This window comes from Lactuca virosa, chromosome 8 (genome assembly GCF_052849685.1).
Source record: "Lactuca virosa cultivar CGN04683 chromosome 8, Lactuca_virosa_CGN04683_v6, whole genome shotgun sequence".
NCBI classification, from domain to species: domain Eukaryota; kingdom Viridiplantae; phylum Streptophyta; class Magnoliopsida; order Asterales; family Asteraceae; genus Lactuca; species Lactuca virosa.
In genome coordinates, this window is record NC_136433.1 from 262,368,161 (window position 1) to 262,384,974 (window position 16,814).

The window sequence follows — 16,814 nt, forward strand, 5'->3', positions numbered from 1 at the left end:
TGATGATTTAGGATAAAGAGTAAACCTAAATTAATTATGGGGAATATTGGGTAGTATCTTCTTATGAGTACGAGTGAGTTATACACAGAGAATAGAACTTTAAAATATGTCATTGATCCGGGAGCATGGATTAGACACAGTCCTTGTCCCTAGTCCGAAAGTATGGAATGGACATAGTCAATTGTCATTAATCTGGGAATATGGATTAAGACATAGTCAGTGGTCATTAATCTGGGAGTATGGATTAAGACATAGTCAGTTGTCTTTAGTCCGAGAGTATGGATAGGACAAAGTTATTTGACATTAATCCGGGAGTATGGATTTAGACATTTGTCCCTGGTACAAGAGTATGGAATGGGCACAGTTATTGATCCGAGAGCATGGATTAGATCCGGGAGTATGGATTAAGTAAAGAGATAAATTTTAAGGTCCGAGAGTATGGATAGTGTCGTTGTGAGGATCGACGGGGTGGGGTAAGAATTGCTTATATATATATATATATATATATATATATATATATATATATATATATATATATATATATATATATATATATATATATATATATATATATATATATATATATATATATATATATATATATATATATGTATGTATGTATGTATATATATATATACATATACATATATATATATATATATATATATATATATATGGTGAAATTGTATATTTTGTGAGTTCTCAATTATATATATGATATAACATTGTGGGATTGAAACCCCTATGTACTCACCAGGTTTCCCAACCTAACCCACTAAGTTTATTTGTATCACAGGTGTCGATATGAAGCTACATTACACTGAGAGACGAAGGAGATGTAGCTCACTAGTGTAAATGAATGTAAGGTCTGTTTATGCTTATGTTTCTATATTGACGATGACATCCCAAAGTTTTAAAAAGGAATAAAATACATTTCTTCGGAAATGCTTTGATAATATATTTATCATGTTTTTCTGAGAACAAATTTCGCAACACTTTTCTTTAAAAGGTTACTCTGATTTTAAAATAAGCATAAATAAAAATTTTAAAATGACCGTGAATTTGGGGATGTCACAGTTGGTATTAGAGCATTAGTGTACGCGAACTAGGAATAAGGATTTATTGCTAGACTTAAACTTAGAATGCTAAGCGCTGATCGTGAGGAGTGTGTCTAATATATTTTAGGTAGTACACCTGAATAGAAACAAGTACTAGCTTATTTAGGGAAGGATGCCTAAAATGCTTTTATGTGCTAAATGATTTGTGATTATTTGATTGGATCTATGATCTGTTGCCGACCAGATCTAGAAACTTTATGTGTTCATATTTCTAAACGTTTAATTACGGTATTAGAACTGGCATATAACTTTTCAAAATAACAAGGAGATTTATACGTCTATCGTAAATAAAATTAACCTATTCTCGTCACTGTACACCGAATGTTTAAATTGATGTATAGATAGACATGGTAAGAACTCGAAGCGAACTCGAAAATGCTAACGGAGATGTTAATCAGCGACTTGTGATTGAACGTGCTCCAGAGGTAGCAGCTTCACCTGAGCCAATCACAATGGCTGGAGTACAAGCCATGGTTCGAGCTATGATGGCCGAACAGAGGGAAGAGATGAGGCAATTGCTAATGAACAATAGGGATGAACCTACAATGCCTGTTGAACAACCAGAACTGAATGACGGACAATTGGAGGAAGGGAACTACAGTAGGACTGTTGGTCAAGATGAATTGCCAGTGGTTAGGAGGAACAACCAAGACGAAGGAATCGAGAGGAACGGATGCAAGTATAAGGACTTCACAACTTGCAAACCATCGACTTTCACTGGGAAAGAGGATCCAATCGGAGTTATGGACTGGATCTCGGATATGGAGTTGGCTTTTATAACATGTGGATGCAAAGGCAAGCTACAAACCACATATGCAGTGCGTCAGTTCAGGGGTGGCGCTGTTCGCTGGTGGAACACTTTAGGAAAGATCATGAGCCTTAATGGGCCACTGCAACTGACTTGGGTAGAGTTCTTGGTGCATTTCAAACAAAAGTTCTACTCGGCCCAAAATCTGCTAGAGCTAGAGAACCAATTCCTAACGTTGAAGAAGGGCAGCATGTCTATTGACAAATACACCAATGCCTTCGCTGACAAGATGGAATTTTCTTTACGCATTTTCCCTGACGAGCTGACGAAAATCAATAAGCATACAAAGGGACTACCATGGGAATATGTTCTGCCAGTACGCCAGGTACCTACTCTTTAGGCAGCTATCTTGGCTGCTAAGTCTGTTGAGGAAATGATCAAGAGTAGAGCCAGCAACAAGGTTGAATTTGGCGAGAAGAGAAAGTTTGAAGGATATTCAAGGTCCGACGAGAAGAGAAAATTCTCGAAGTATGGTTCGAAGAAGTTCAAAGAAGGAGCACAATGGTGCGACAAGTGTAGAAGGAAACACGTTGGGAGATGCTCTAAAGAGGTGACCTACTTCAAATGCGGGAAGACTGGTCACTATGCCAACGAATGCATAGCCAAGAAAGAAGTATGCTTTAAGTGTGGTGAAGAAGGACACTTCAAGCAAGACTGCCCGAATAAGGAAGGGGCTGCAAAGCCAAATGTGCCGCCAAGGCCAAAGGCAAGAGCAATCCAGATGATCCTTGACGAAGTAGGTGGCAATGCAAGGGATCAGGAATAAGGATCTATGAAGTAACCATGTGGATAGTATCATGTGGTGTGGCCTATTAGAGGCCTAGTATAGGTTGAACTTGAACATTTATGTAATCGTTTCAAGAAATAATATAAAGCTTCGTTATGTTATCTGATGTGTTAAACGATTATGTGAAATTCTTGAATGATGACTTGGAAAAACTGCGAGACAATACTTGGGATGAGTATGAGTAGGTGTGAATGGTAGTAGAGGCCTATACTACCGGAAGCACATGACTCGCACTTGGATCAGGGAAGGTCACAGGGTTACCAAGAAGCTAGTAATTGATTCCGTTTTGTTCATGTTTGTCATTACCATCGTTTCGGTAATTACTAAGAAGATGATTATTAATCCGACCCTAGTGGTCATATCAAATTGAGTCCGACTAATATAGGTATGTTACGTGGTTTAAAGAAACAAGTTCGATGTAACATCTGACTTAAGCTAGAAGCTTGAAGTGAAAGATAATAGAAGCGATCAATAGAACTATCGTGATCGCCGTTAAAGTAAGAAGCTTGTAGCTAGAGTGCTACAATGTGATTATATAACATTAGAACAAGAAGAAAGGTATATTCAATTCGGGAATTTGACTCTAAGAGACCTGAGTCTAAGCGTTGCATCATAAGATGAGAGGTCATTAGAACATGACCCATCGGTCTGTCATGATAATCGAAGTAAGGAACTTCTCTTAAATTAAGTTTGTTAAGAAGAAGAAGGAGTCTCTAATGAAGATTGATTTTTCAAATCGAAGTTTACGATTGAAAGTCCAACGCGAGATAGAGAGCGAATGTAAGATTGAGCATCGTCAGCGATCAAGAAGTCCCAAAGTTAGATACTCATCTGAAGGAACATAGAAGTTACGCTTGTTACCTAGCATGAATAGATAACGTATGGAGTCATTATACAAGCCCTGTTTTTTTGATGATACAGGGACGTAATCATCCTAAGGGGGAGATAATTGTAACGCCCGCATATTAGAGATTGTCAATTTAGAGACAATAAGCGTCAAAAATGACTTTTTGATAGAATATTATTTAGAATAAATAATATTAACCAAGTTATAGTATATGTCACAAAGGTTCCATACATATATAGAACGCCGAAATGCAAGTTATAACGAAGAAGTTATGACCTGTCGAAGTTTTACGGCAAAACCGGCACGACACCGGGAATCGTAAAAAGTGAATTTTTGATAAACTATTTTTTAGCCTTATATATCTAAATGAAAGTTGTAGTATATGTTACACAGAGAGCGTGCATAAAAAGAACATCAAAATCTGACTTCGTATGAGGAAGTTATGATTTTTCTAAGATTTCACAAAACAGTATACAGCTCGGAATTCGAATATTAGATCGACCGATTTTTAGCTGACATAACATAAACGAGAATAGAAGGTCTCGTTAATAGTAGCTCAATGGTAAAAATACAGATGAAAACGGACGTCGGATGAAGAAGTTATGAATTTTTAACAAAATTTTCCTGTCCCGTCCTATAAAAAATGTAAATTAAAAAATAAATTCAAAATTAGCCAATGGAGTATAAAAGTAAGTTGTATAGTACAATCCCACCTATGCGTGAATATAAAGAACGTCAAAAACAGAGCTTGTATGCAAAAGTTACAGATTTTAGAAGATAATTAGTTTTTAGAGTAACCAGCGAGTGACACATGGCGCAATCTGAGCCGCACCTTCTTCCCCACGGCTTTGCATGAGATCGCTACACGTGGCACATTACGCCCAGCGTAATTTTGAGTACGCTTAGCGTAACCCTTATAAACCCATTACGCTCAGCGTAATTCTTGAGTACGCTCAGCGTACTCGGCACTGGCAGCCTATAAATAGAGGCGTTTTTCCTCATTTTTCTTCACACCTTTTCTCAACTTCTCTCCCAAATACCCCCAAAGCCTCAAGGCTTTTCTCCAGCCTTTCTTAGGAGTTAGTAGCGAGTCCCAAAGCGCCACAAGGCCCCGAGAAGAAGAGCATTCGACTTAGAAGCTCTATCCGCGCAGAGCCCGACTCTTCGCTAAACTCCAATATAAGTGAGTTATGCCTACCCTACTTTAAATATAGCTTATGTTTAAATATAATATCGTTATTATAAACCTCTAAATAAGATTTATCAATTATTCAAAGTCGTTTTACTGATTGATCTACTTATGGGGATGATGTCTAGGCTGTGATTTAGTGAGGTGTTTAAAGTGGGATTTCCAAACAGTATACTTCGTATACCAAACAGACCCTACCTCCGATATGATCCTACTTGGTTGTTCCTTACTTGATAGATCATGAAAGTATACTTTGAGTTAATGATGAATCTAGACTAATAATTACCTCCAAATGGTTGCTAACACAGAGTAGATGTCGGATCTACTGCTTCTCCCTTTGCACCAACCTTTTCATGCTCCAAGTTCCTTTACAACCACACCAAGATCACACTCCAAGGCTCTCACACACATTCAAGAAGGTATAAGACTCGAACTAGGGTTTTCTATGGATTGTAAACTTCTAAGGGAGACCGGTGAGGGGACTTAAGGTCCTTTAAATAGGGTGCAAACCCTAAAATTTAGGGTTTTCATGCACAGCCTCAACTCGTCGAGTTGGACTCCTCCAACTCGTCGAGTAGGTTCCATAAACCACGCGGCCTGATCAGTTTCTACACGACGAGTTGGGGCCTCCAACTCGTCGAGTAGGCCTTAGATGATGTATAAAAATTCTTGAAATTCATACCTGAAAATTGGGATGCTATATATATATATATATATATATATATATATATATATATATATATATATATATATATATATATATATATATATATATATATATATATATAGAGAGAGAGAGAGAGAGAGAGTTAGGTTCAAATGTTTCTCACATCTATTGTGCGCTAGAATGACCATTAAGAACTTAGTAAAAATTAAATTATTATTTAATTAAACAATGATATATTTAAATGATTTCCATATATATATATATATATATATATATATATATATATATATATATATATATATATATATATATATTAAATGATATCCATAGTTATAGTTCTTTTTTTATGGAAACTAATTAAATTAATATCAGCAATAATATTTTTTCAGAATGATTCGCATCTAGTTTTTCATGTATAGGTTCGTATTTTGTTTCATGAGCCACTCACTCAAAATAAAACAAAGTAGCTTAGAACATGGAGGATGAGAGTGTATTGTAGAAGAATGGGAGTATATTCTAACAGAATGAGAGTGTATTCTAGTAGAATACACTCTCTTTCTTCATATTCCATGCAATTTTATTGTATTTTAAGCGACTGGGTCCATAAACAAAGCACGAACCGATATATGAATACCTAGATGTGAATTCATTCTGGAAGAATGTTATTACTTACATTAATGACAAATTTAAATAGTTTCCATAGAAAGAAAACTATAATTATGGATATCATTTAATATACATACAATTATGGAAATCATTTAATATATATATCTTTATTTAATTAAATAATTATTTAATATTACTAACTTCATATTTGTGTATTCTAGCACACAAAATGTAAGAAACACATGAACCTAGCCCTATATATATATATATATATATATATATATATATATATATATATATATATATATATATATATATATATATATATATATATATATATATATATATAGAGAGAGAGAGAGAGAGAGAGGTAAGTTCAATTCAGAAAATAAAAATGGTTGAGAATGGGGGAATCATTCTCAACCAATCATTTATTTTTGCCGCAAAACGCTTTGGCGTACCGGGTCGACAGAGGATGGGTAATATTCATATATGAATACAAATCTAAGTGTATTCATATATGAATCTACCACATCCCCTCTGCCACCAACCACCACCGTCACCACCACCAACCACCATCGTCACCTTCGCCACCATCCACCGCCGTCATATTTATATATGAATAATCAGTTCCACTATACTTATTCATATATGATTATACATACTCATATGTGAATACACTCATTCATATATGAATACACTTATTCATATATGAATATATATATATATATATATATATATATATATATATATATATATATATATATATATATATATATATATAGATGTATACATATATACATCTATATATATATATATATATATATATATATATATATATAGATGTATACATATATACATCTATATATATATATATATATATATATATATATATATATATATATATATATATATATATATATATCCATATACGTATTCATATATGACTATGGCTTGTTCCATCAGCCCACTACGCTGGAGCGCTTAAGCGGCAGATTCGAAATGAGTGGCCTAAATTCATTCTCTCATTCTCAACCTCTTTGTTCTCAATTGAACCCTCATATATATATATATATATATATATATATATATATATATATATAGTTATGAATTATTATTTAGTGAATGACTATTGGATTCTCCATATTCTCTCATTACTCTCCATAATTAGTGAGCATTATAGCAAACATTATTATGAGTTTTATGAGTGTAGTTATGCACCACTATAATGAGAATTCATAACATACCTCACCTTTCATCACCATACATAACACTACTTGTCCCTTTTGGGTAGACAAGAAAATCGGCAACATTAAAATTTGTCATTTCTGGTTGATCTTGGTGAAAATAACTTTGAATAAAATTTGTTTCGATATTTTATTTTTCTTTAGATTTTAGAGAAGCTTGATAAAGATCAACAAAATGCTTTGGAGAACTTGATGTACGAGACCAACAATTGGTCATTCCACATCGGTGACAAGTATTTTCAATTTTCGTTTTGCCTTGACCACTTTTATTATTAGGATGTGGGTTTTTGTTATTTTCCAACTTTTGGTGGTTACTTGCAATCTTATTATTGTTGTTATGATAATTATGACGACCTCCGCGACCTTGGTTAGACCCATGGCTATTATGATTATATGATGTTGCATTCACTTCAGGGAATGGACTAGAACCGGTCGGGCGTGATGGTGATTTTTTTATCAATAGTTCATTGTTTTGTTCAGCCACTAGAAGACATGAGATTAATTAAAAAAAATTAAACCTTTCTCATGGTATTGCTGCTAAAGGAGCATGTTAGGGGCATGAAAAGTAGAGAAAGTTTTCTCTAGCATGGTTTTCCATTGTGAAAATACTAATCAAAATAAAGACTTGTATGTTAAGCAATTGTTAGTTAAGAAATTCCATAAAATAAGTTGTAAGCAATATACATGTAAACTTATAAAAAAGAAATACATACCTGAAAATGACAAGGGTAATAAGGAGTTAGAGCTCTATGGTAGAGTCGTGTTGATAACGTGTTATAAAACATTCTCATAAAGATTCAAACACAAGTTCATGGAATCTTCAACATTCAACCAAAAAGTCAAAGGATTTCACCAAAGTCAACCAATATTTGTCTAGCCAAGCATGGCTAAACTTAAAAAAAACAAAGTTAGTAAAGATTGTACCCAACATTTAACAAGAATCAAGAGATGAAAAGATGATGTTCTTGAGGTGTTCTTGGCCTTCAAAAGTCTTCTAAACTCCAGAGAGAATGTGCCAAATTCGGATGTCCAAGATAAGGCTAAAGAGGCACACCAACCTTCCCAATATAGAGCTCCACACAAAATTCCAAAAATGCCCCTGCAGGAATACACGCGGGCCGCGTGGAAACCATACGCGGGCCGCGTGAGGGTGACGGCTTTTTGGCTTTCTTCAAGTCTTGGGCCTTCACAACTTAGCCCATTTTCCCAGTTTGAGCCCGATCAGTTCCTAGCCCATTTTTGTTCAAGATTTCTTCAATTTGAGCCCAATTTGCCTTCTCCAAATCACTCATAGCTTCCGCAAACGCCCGATGATCGATCTCCACACACTCGAAAATTCTCTCGCACCTTGCAAATTAAAGTTCAATTCTTCCAAGCCTTCAAGTAATTGACAATCCCACTCCATGAATCACCTCCATAGCCATCAAGCCCAAAATCTTCGTTGTCCTCCAAGTCCAATCGCCTTCCAAAGATTCTGCTCCGCTAGTCTTCGAAAAATCTGCAATTATGCTCAGGACACTAGAAAGTACCCGAAATGGTCATAAAATAACAAAAAGGAAAATATGTATGGAAATTAACTAAAATGTGAATGAAATGTGCTAAAATAAACTATAAAAAGAAGTAAATAAAATGAAACTATCAAATCACCCCAAGCTTAAACCTTATTTGTCCTCAAGTAAGACAAAACTAAAATGAACTTGGGATGAAATATCCTAAGAAAAATAAAAAGAATGGATAAAGCCATAGAACCTGATCACAGTTAGTCAACATGGTCAGAATTGATCTTTCTATTGTCTCACGATTTTTTCATTCGATGATAATGGAACCATAAACCACATCCAGGACAACTCCTCTAGGTGAGTAAGGAGGGATGGTCAGTCGCAGCCCCAATGGAACATGCATACAATGAAGAACATTTGTAGTAGGGAGAGAGCATATGGATGGGCTCGCGTGGAGCTCTTCTTTAAGTGTACACTCTTATCACGAATGTTGTGTGATCTCATGTCTGTCGGCCACTCTCAAGTGTGATTGGGTTCTATCGCGCGGGCACCGTTGTAGGAATCAGTTCACTTAGTGTTGGCCCAAACCTCACGTAGTATCCGACTCGACAGTCTCCCTAACATCACCAATTTGCGAAAAAAAACCACTCGATCTATATACAATAAAACAAACCTATATAAATGAATATCAAACGTCGGGTGACCAAAATGTAGGAAAATTTGTTCAATAATTGAACCGGTCACCCAAATAAGATAATAGCCGCTTGGAATTTGCTTGAGTTTTTTTTTTTTTTTTTGTAAAAACATATACTTGAAGGTAGAGCACTAACATATTGAAATTTTTATCAAGAAAACTTTTGACTCAAATTTTGGTTCCCAGAATTATTTAAGTGGAACCGAAGGGTAATAATAGTATCTGAATGGTCTAAGTTGTGAAAATGACCATGTGTGGAGCATAAATATGAAAATGTCCAAATGTGGACTAAAAGACTCTCTAGAATCCTAAGAAAATCGTAAAAAAAATGGTGATGTAAAGAGATCGCATATGGATTCTACTCGGGGACAAGCACTAGTGCTTCATCCTAACGGTTCAAACATGATCAAGTGTGGTCCTCTCAGCGGTATGGACCGCAGGACTACGAACATCTATTGTTATAGTATATCCTACAGTTGTTAGTATTGCATGCATAATTCTTCTTGAAACTACATGGCCATGATCACTTACCCCTTTAAGCTTCCAGCATCTGATCCCAAGTATAAAGTCCCAAGCTGCAGCTAGTGGTACCGGTTCGATGGGTGAGATAGCAACAAGATCCTGGACAAATAATGATACAATAACTGTGAACCTGTTCCATGGCATCCAAGGGGGTGAGAATAAACAGAGGAAAAAAATGCATGAATGCTAATGACCTAAGCTAAATGTTATGCAAAAATAGAAAGTAAAAAAAGGAAAATGAAATCTTTTTCGAATTTTATAAAAAAAAATGAATGCAAATTAGCTTAAAACTAAAATGAAATGCAACCTAACTAAAAAAATTCATGAAAAAGTAAAAGGAAAAGGAAATGCCCCACCCCAAGCTTAAGAACAAGCATTGTCGTCAACGCTTAAGGAAAGGGCGGAAATGACCTAAATCGGAGGGTCGGGCGGTGGAAAGTGTCTGTGGCGGTAGTGGTAATCCCACATATCCTGGACCTGGCGAGAAGTGGGTGGGACGAACTGCTCCAGCCGATCAACACGGGTCACCACATCCTGGATGGCTCGGGTGTTCTCCTGCGTCTGAGTATCGATGAGCTAAATGGTGGAGAACATTGTGGCGAACTAATCGAAGAAAGTAGGGGGGGCTATGATGGGATCTCGTGTCCCCCCTGCTGCTGTTGTAGCTAATACTGAGGCTGGTCAAAATGTTGTGGAGGCTGAAAATGGTCATCTTCATGATCCACAAGAGGAGGGTAGTCTATTGGAATGACCCATTGTTCGGGTCCGGTTGGTTCGAAAGACCCTACATACTCGTGAGCAAGAATGAGGTATGGCTGACCATCAAGGTTCCATATGTGACCACGGACTGATTTGCAGATGATATGCATCCAGCGGAGTGCGTTGATGTCAAGGGGAGAGGGCCCGGTCGCTTTTTCAAATGGAAGGGTGGAGAGATGAAGTTGAAGCGGGGGTCGAGATGCAATAAGGGTGATCAATCCCCCAATAAAAATGTCCCCGGTGTCCATAGTGATGAGATTGTAACATTTGGTGAAGAAGAATGTTGCAAAATCCGGGTTGGGTCCAATTTCACGAGTCATGTACCAAAGAAAAAATAATTCAGCTTTGGAAATTTGACCCACTTCGGAGCGGGCAAAAATGGTGCATGTAAGCACTCAGTGGGCCAGATGTAAACATGGATGAATTATTGAGGAAGCCTTGGAGGAAGATGATGAATATCATGATTCGTGAGTGATTTGTTGCCAAAAATGGTGTTCGTTAAACGTGGCGGGCCAAGGATCCTGTTAGGAGTAAGTGTGGTCCACCGGGGTACCCATTAGAGAATTTACGACCCGAAATGGAAATGATCTATTCTAGCCTAGCATCTGGAAGGTGACGATGTTCGTATCGTCATCAATGCGGAGTATGGAAAGGAATTCCAAGGTCAGCTCAACGTAGGTGGCTGCACGATTATGAAGAAACTGACCCCAGCCAATGTTGTCAAATAGTGCTTGAACTCCCTCACTCCAAGAGTTTCAAAAGACTCTCTATGGAGGAACTTTGTTGATTTGACTTTGCGCTTGTTGGAAACGAGAAAGTCATATGTTTTGCGGTCTTCACGATTCAACAAACGAAATGGGGGGTCACTGGATTTGCTTTGTGACCCACCCTTAGATGAACTAGGTCCGGTTTTGGCACGCTTAGACATTGTGGCACGGGACAAAAATTTGACAACAATAATTTGCAAATCACACTAAAGACCATAAGGATGGCAGCACAACTCCAACAACAAATGCGTATTCAAGATGTAAATAATTAAGTCAAAGGAACGAATGTACCCAATTTGCTTATACCCGAGACGGATTGTGGAAGCGGAATTGGAATTGGAACCAACAAAGAGATTCTCCAAGGCACACCCCAAGATTATGATTTTGCTCCGTTTTTGACGCTTGAATTGCTATAACGACCCCAAAAACGAGCTTCAAAGTGATTTTCCGGCGACTAGAGTGGCGACACTTGGAAACGGGCGAAAATTTTTGGTGAGGTTTTGGGGAAAGATTGGTATGGTTAGAAAGCCCTTGAGAAGAGAAACAAAACCCCGTGCTCGGAATCTCTAATGGTGGTCAGAGTTGGCCGGAAAATACGAAAGAAGGTGGCGGTGGGTGGTGGTGGCGCCCGGAATTCCAACCACATATCGGACCGAATTTTGGGTGGGGTTTGTAGAGGATGAAAAATGGTGAAGAATGGCGGTGGTTTCGCGGGATTCCGACCGGTAGAACTCCGGGAAATCAAGTTTTTGTGTGGGACTTCAATGGAGGTTGGGTGTTCTTGAGAGATAAGAGGATATTAGGGGGTAAAAATTAGAACCAATGGAGGCAAGAAATGAGAAGGCTGCTCTTTAATCTCCAGTCAACATAAGTCAAAGAAGGTTAATGTTGGTCAACATGATTCAACCCATTAAAAATCCAGTCAACGACCAACACACGGGTAGGGCGCGGGTCGCGTGCTGGCCACATCTACTTGCTCGAGAAAGTTCTACTTCTTCTGAATCTCTGTGCGGGTAAGGCACGGGTCGCGGGTTGGCCGCGTTAGCTGAATCGATGAAAAAAATTGCCAAGTGTTGGAAACCCCCACGCGGGCTAGCCGCGGGCCGCGTCTTGGCCGCGTCTAGTTTACTCGAAAGCTTCTGATCCTTCATGCGGGCACAGCTCGGGTCGCGGGGTGGCCGCGCTTGCTGAACGAGTTGGAGCTTGTTTCTTCTACGCGGGCCGCGGGCTCATTTTCATACTTTTCACGCGGTCCACGGGCCCTTCCTGTGGGTCAAAAATCTTATTTTTCTAAAAACCTGATTTCTAGGCCAAAATGATTCCCGCAAGGCCCGATTTTGAAAATTTGACAAAAGTTTGAAACAAAAGCGGGAATGAAGATGAAATATTTCAAAATTTTATTTTTCAAAATCCCAAAAATTCTTTTAAAATACTTTATTGGATTTTGAAAAAGGATGAAAGCATAGCTTTCCAAAAATGTCATTCTTTAACGCCTTTGGCGAGACGTCCTCCTTGCACACTTCAACACTTCGGGACATCCAAATGGATGATTTCAAGAGCATTAGCATTTAAACCTTCATAGAACGGCTTCAAACGGTGCCCATTGACTTTGAAAATTTGTACCGTCTTTTCGCTTTGAACTTCCACTGCCCCATGGTTAAAGGTCTTTATCACAATAAAGGGCCCAATTTATCTTGACCTTATCTTGCCCGGAAATAACTTCAATCGTGAATGGTACAGTAAGACCCTATGCCTCGGTTCAAAGTGCTTTCGGGTGATGGAATTATCATGGAAGAGTTTCGATTTTTCCTTGTAAATTCTAGAATTCTCATAAGAGTCATTTCTCAACTCTTCTAACTGTTGGAGTTGAAGCTTCCTATATCTTCCCGCCTCATCAATATTGAAATTACATTGTTTGACCGCCCAAAATGCACGGTGCTCCAATTCAACGGGAAGATGGCACGGCTTTCCGAAAACCAACCTAAATGGGGACATTCCTATCGGGGTCTTGTAAGCGGTCCGGTAGGCCCACAAGGCATCATCGAGCCTCAAACTCCAATCCTTTCTTGTCGGATTCATTGTTTTCTCAAGAATACTCTTCACTTCAAGATTTGAAACCTCCGCTTGACCATTCGTTTGAGGGTGGTAGGCGGTTGAGACGTGATGGGTCACATTGTACTTCTTCAATAAAGCCTTCATCATCTTGTTGCAGAAATGCGTCCCTCGATCACTAATCAACGCCCTAGGTACACCAAATCTCACAAAGACATTAGATTTTAAAAAGTCGATAACCGTTTTGGCATCATCCGATCTCGTGGCTTTGGCCTCAACCCATTTAGAGACATAGTCAACCGCGAGTAAAATATAAACGTTGCCAAATGAGACGGGGAATGGGCCCATGAAATCAATCCCCCATACGTCAAAAACTTCACAAACAAGTATTGGATTTTGTGGCATTTGAATTTTTTGTGAAATGTTCCCCGTTCTTTGGCACCGTTCACAACTTTTACAAAACACATAACAATCGCGTGACATGGTTGGACAAAATAGTCCACACTCAAGAACCTTTCTCAAGGTTCGGTTAGGTCCGAAGTGTCCCCCACAAGAAAATTCATGAAAAAATTGCAAAATGGATTGATGTTCTTGTTGGGGCACACATCGCCTAATGATTTGATCGGGACAATGTTTCCACAAATAAGGCTCATCCCACACATAGTATTTTGCATCACTTTTCAATTTATCTTTTTGAGAACGTGTGAATCTGTCGGGATACCTTTTGTGACCAAAAAGTTAACGATATCGGCATAGAAAGGAATAGATTGAGTAAGCGAAAAGAGATGCTCATCCGGAAACTCGTCCCGCAACGGGAGAGGAGTTTCATTTGAAGTGATCTAGCTTAGGTGGTCGGCAACAAGATTCTCGCATCCACTCTTGTCCCGGATTTCCAAATCAAATTCTTGCAATAATAATATCAATCAGATGAGTCTTGGCTTTGCATCTTTCTTTGTCATCAAGTACTTGAGAGCTGCATGATCCGAATACACTATAACTTTGGTGCCAAGTAGATATTGCCTAAACTTCTCCAAAGCGAACACTATGGCCAATAGCTCCTTCTCCGTGGTAGAGTGGTTGCTTTGAGCATTCTCTAGTGTCCTCGATGCATAGTAGATCACATGGGAGGCTCTTCCATTCTTTTGACCCAAAACGGCGCCAATAGCATAATTGCTTGCATCACACATGATCTCGAAGGGGAGATCCTAATTTGGTGCTTGTATGATGGGGGCAGATGTAAGCAATTCCTTGAGCTTGTCGAAAGCTTCTTTGCACGCCTCATTGAACTCGAAATCAACCTCTTTTTGCAAGAGTTGGCACATTGGTCTTGTTATCTTTGAAAAGTCCTTGATGAACCTTCGGTAGAATCCGGCATGACCTAAAAAAGAACGAAGTTCCCGAACACAAGTCGGGTAAGGTAAGATTTGAATAACATCGATTTTTTCCTTATCTACCTCAATTCCCTTCTTTGACACAATGTGACCCAAAATAAGACCTTGACTTACCATAAAATGACATTTTTCAAAATTTAGAACTAAATTCGTTTCAATGCATCTTTTAAAATTTTGGTGAGATTGGTCAAACATTCTTGAAACGAGTTTTCATATACCGTAAAGTCATCCATGAAAACTTCAATTATATTCTCGACATATTCTGAAAAAATACTAACCATACAACGTTGGAAAGTGGTCGGGGAATTACACAATCCAAATGGCATTCTCCGGTATGCAAAAGTGTCGAATGGACATGTAAAGGTTGTCTTTTCTTGGTCTTCCGGTGCCACCGGGATTTGGTGGAAATCGGAGAACCCATCGAGACAACAATAGTGAGATTTCCCGGCCACCTTTCTAACATTTGGTCGATGAAAGGTAATGGAAAATGATCTTTTCTTGTGCTAGCATTGAGTTTGTGGTAGTCAATACATACTCTCCACCCGTTTTGCACACGGGTGGGGACCATCATACCTTTGTTGTTCTCGACCACCGTGATTCCCGTATTCTTCGGTACAACTTGCACCGGGCTCACCCACTTGCTATTCGAGATTGGATAGATCATTCCCGCATCAAGGAGCTTCAATATCTCTTTCTTGACAACTTCCATCATAGGCGGGTTCAATCTCCTTTGTGCATCCCGGCTTGGCTTGCACTCATCCTCCATCAAAATCTTGTGCATGCAAGTGGACGGGCTCAATCCCTTGATATTCGCAATCGTCAAACCCATGGCTTCCTTGTGTTCCTTCAACACCTTGAGGAGTTGCTCTTCTTCAAATTCGGTTAGATGGGTCGATATGATAACCGGAAGTGTTTCATTTTTGCCCATGTAAGCATACTTCAAATGTTGAGGTAGGATCTTTAATTCCAATTCCGGTGGTTGAACAAGGGATGGAGACAACTTCATATGGGATGGGGGCAACTCAATTTGCTTGACATCAAATCTTGTAGATTTCTTCACCTCTAAATTATTGACCAACCTCTCAACCTCCGGATCCAAAGAATAAAGCTTTAATTGCTCGGCTAGCTTCCCACAATCGAACCCCTTGCTTAGGATCATCTCCAACATATCACCATGGGATAACTCAAACAATTCTTGGGTTATTTGCTCAACAACATCAACAAAGTACAAAGATGAAACATCACTAGGATATCTCATGGCATCATAAATATTAAAACTTATTGTTTCACCATCAAACTCCATTGTCAAACTTCCCGCATACACATCGATCTTCGTCCTAGCCGTCTTTAAAAATGGTCTCCCAAGTAAGATTAGAGCCGATTTGGAGGACACTAGATCATCTAGATCAATCACATAGAAATTAGTAGGAAAGACCAATTGGTTCACTTGCACTAAGACATCTTCCAAAACACCTCTAGGAAAGACACTTGATTTGTCCGCAAGAGAAATTATGACACCGGTTTCACTTAGAGGTCCGACATTCAACGATTCATACACCGAATATGGCATGACATTGATAGAAGCACCGAGATCGAGCATGGCACTACTAAAAGTGACATCCCCAATCTTGAAAGGGACCGTAAACATTCCCGGGTCTTTACATTTGGGTGGAAGTTTCCTTTGTAAAACCGCGGATGCGTTTTCATTCATTGAAATTTTCTCATTTCCCTTTAATTTCCTCTTGTTGGTACAAAGTTCTTTCAAAAACTTTGCATATCTAGGGATTTGCTTGATGACATCAAGTAAAGGGATGTTTACTTCCACCTTTCGGAAGGTGTCCAAAATCTCTTTATCCTCCAT

The 16,814-nt window shown here is 38.4% G+C and overlaps 1 protein-coding gene across 1 annotated transcript; it reads right to left on the reverse strand.

Annotated features, from left to right (window-relative positions):
• Nucleotides 1–14,767: 14,767 nt before the first annotated feature.
• On the reverse strand, nucleotides 14,768–16,814 carry LOC145131484 (uncharacterized). Its single transcript, XM_079066164.1, has 3 exons — nucleotides 16,244–16,814; nucleotides 15,527–16,147; nucleotides 14,768–15,057 (listed from the first exon to the last, which is right to left on the reverse strand). Exons 1-3 carry the CDS (start codon nucleotides 16,812–16,814, stop codon nucleotides 14,768–14,770), a joined length of 1,482 nt encoding a protein of 493 aa, XP_078922290.1.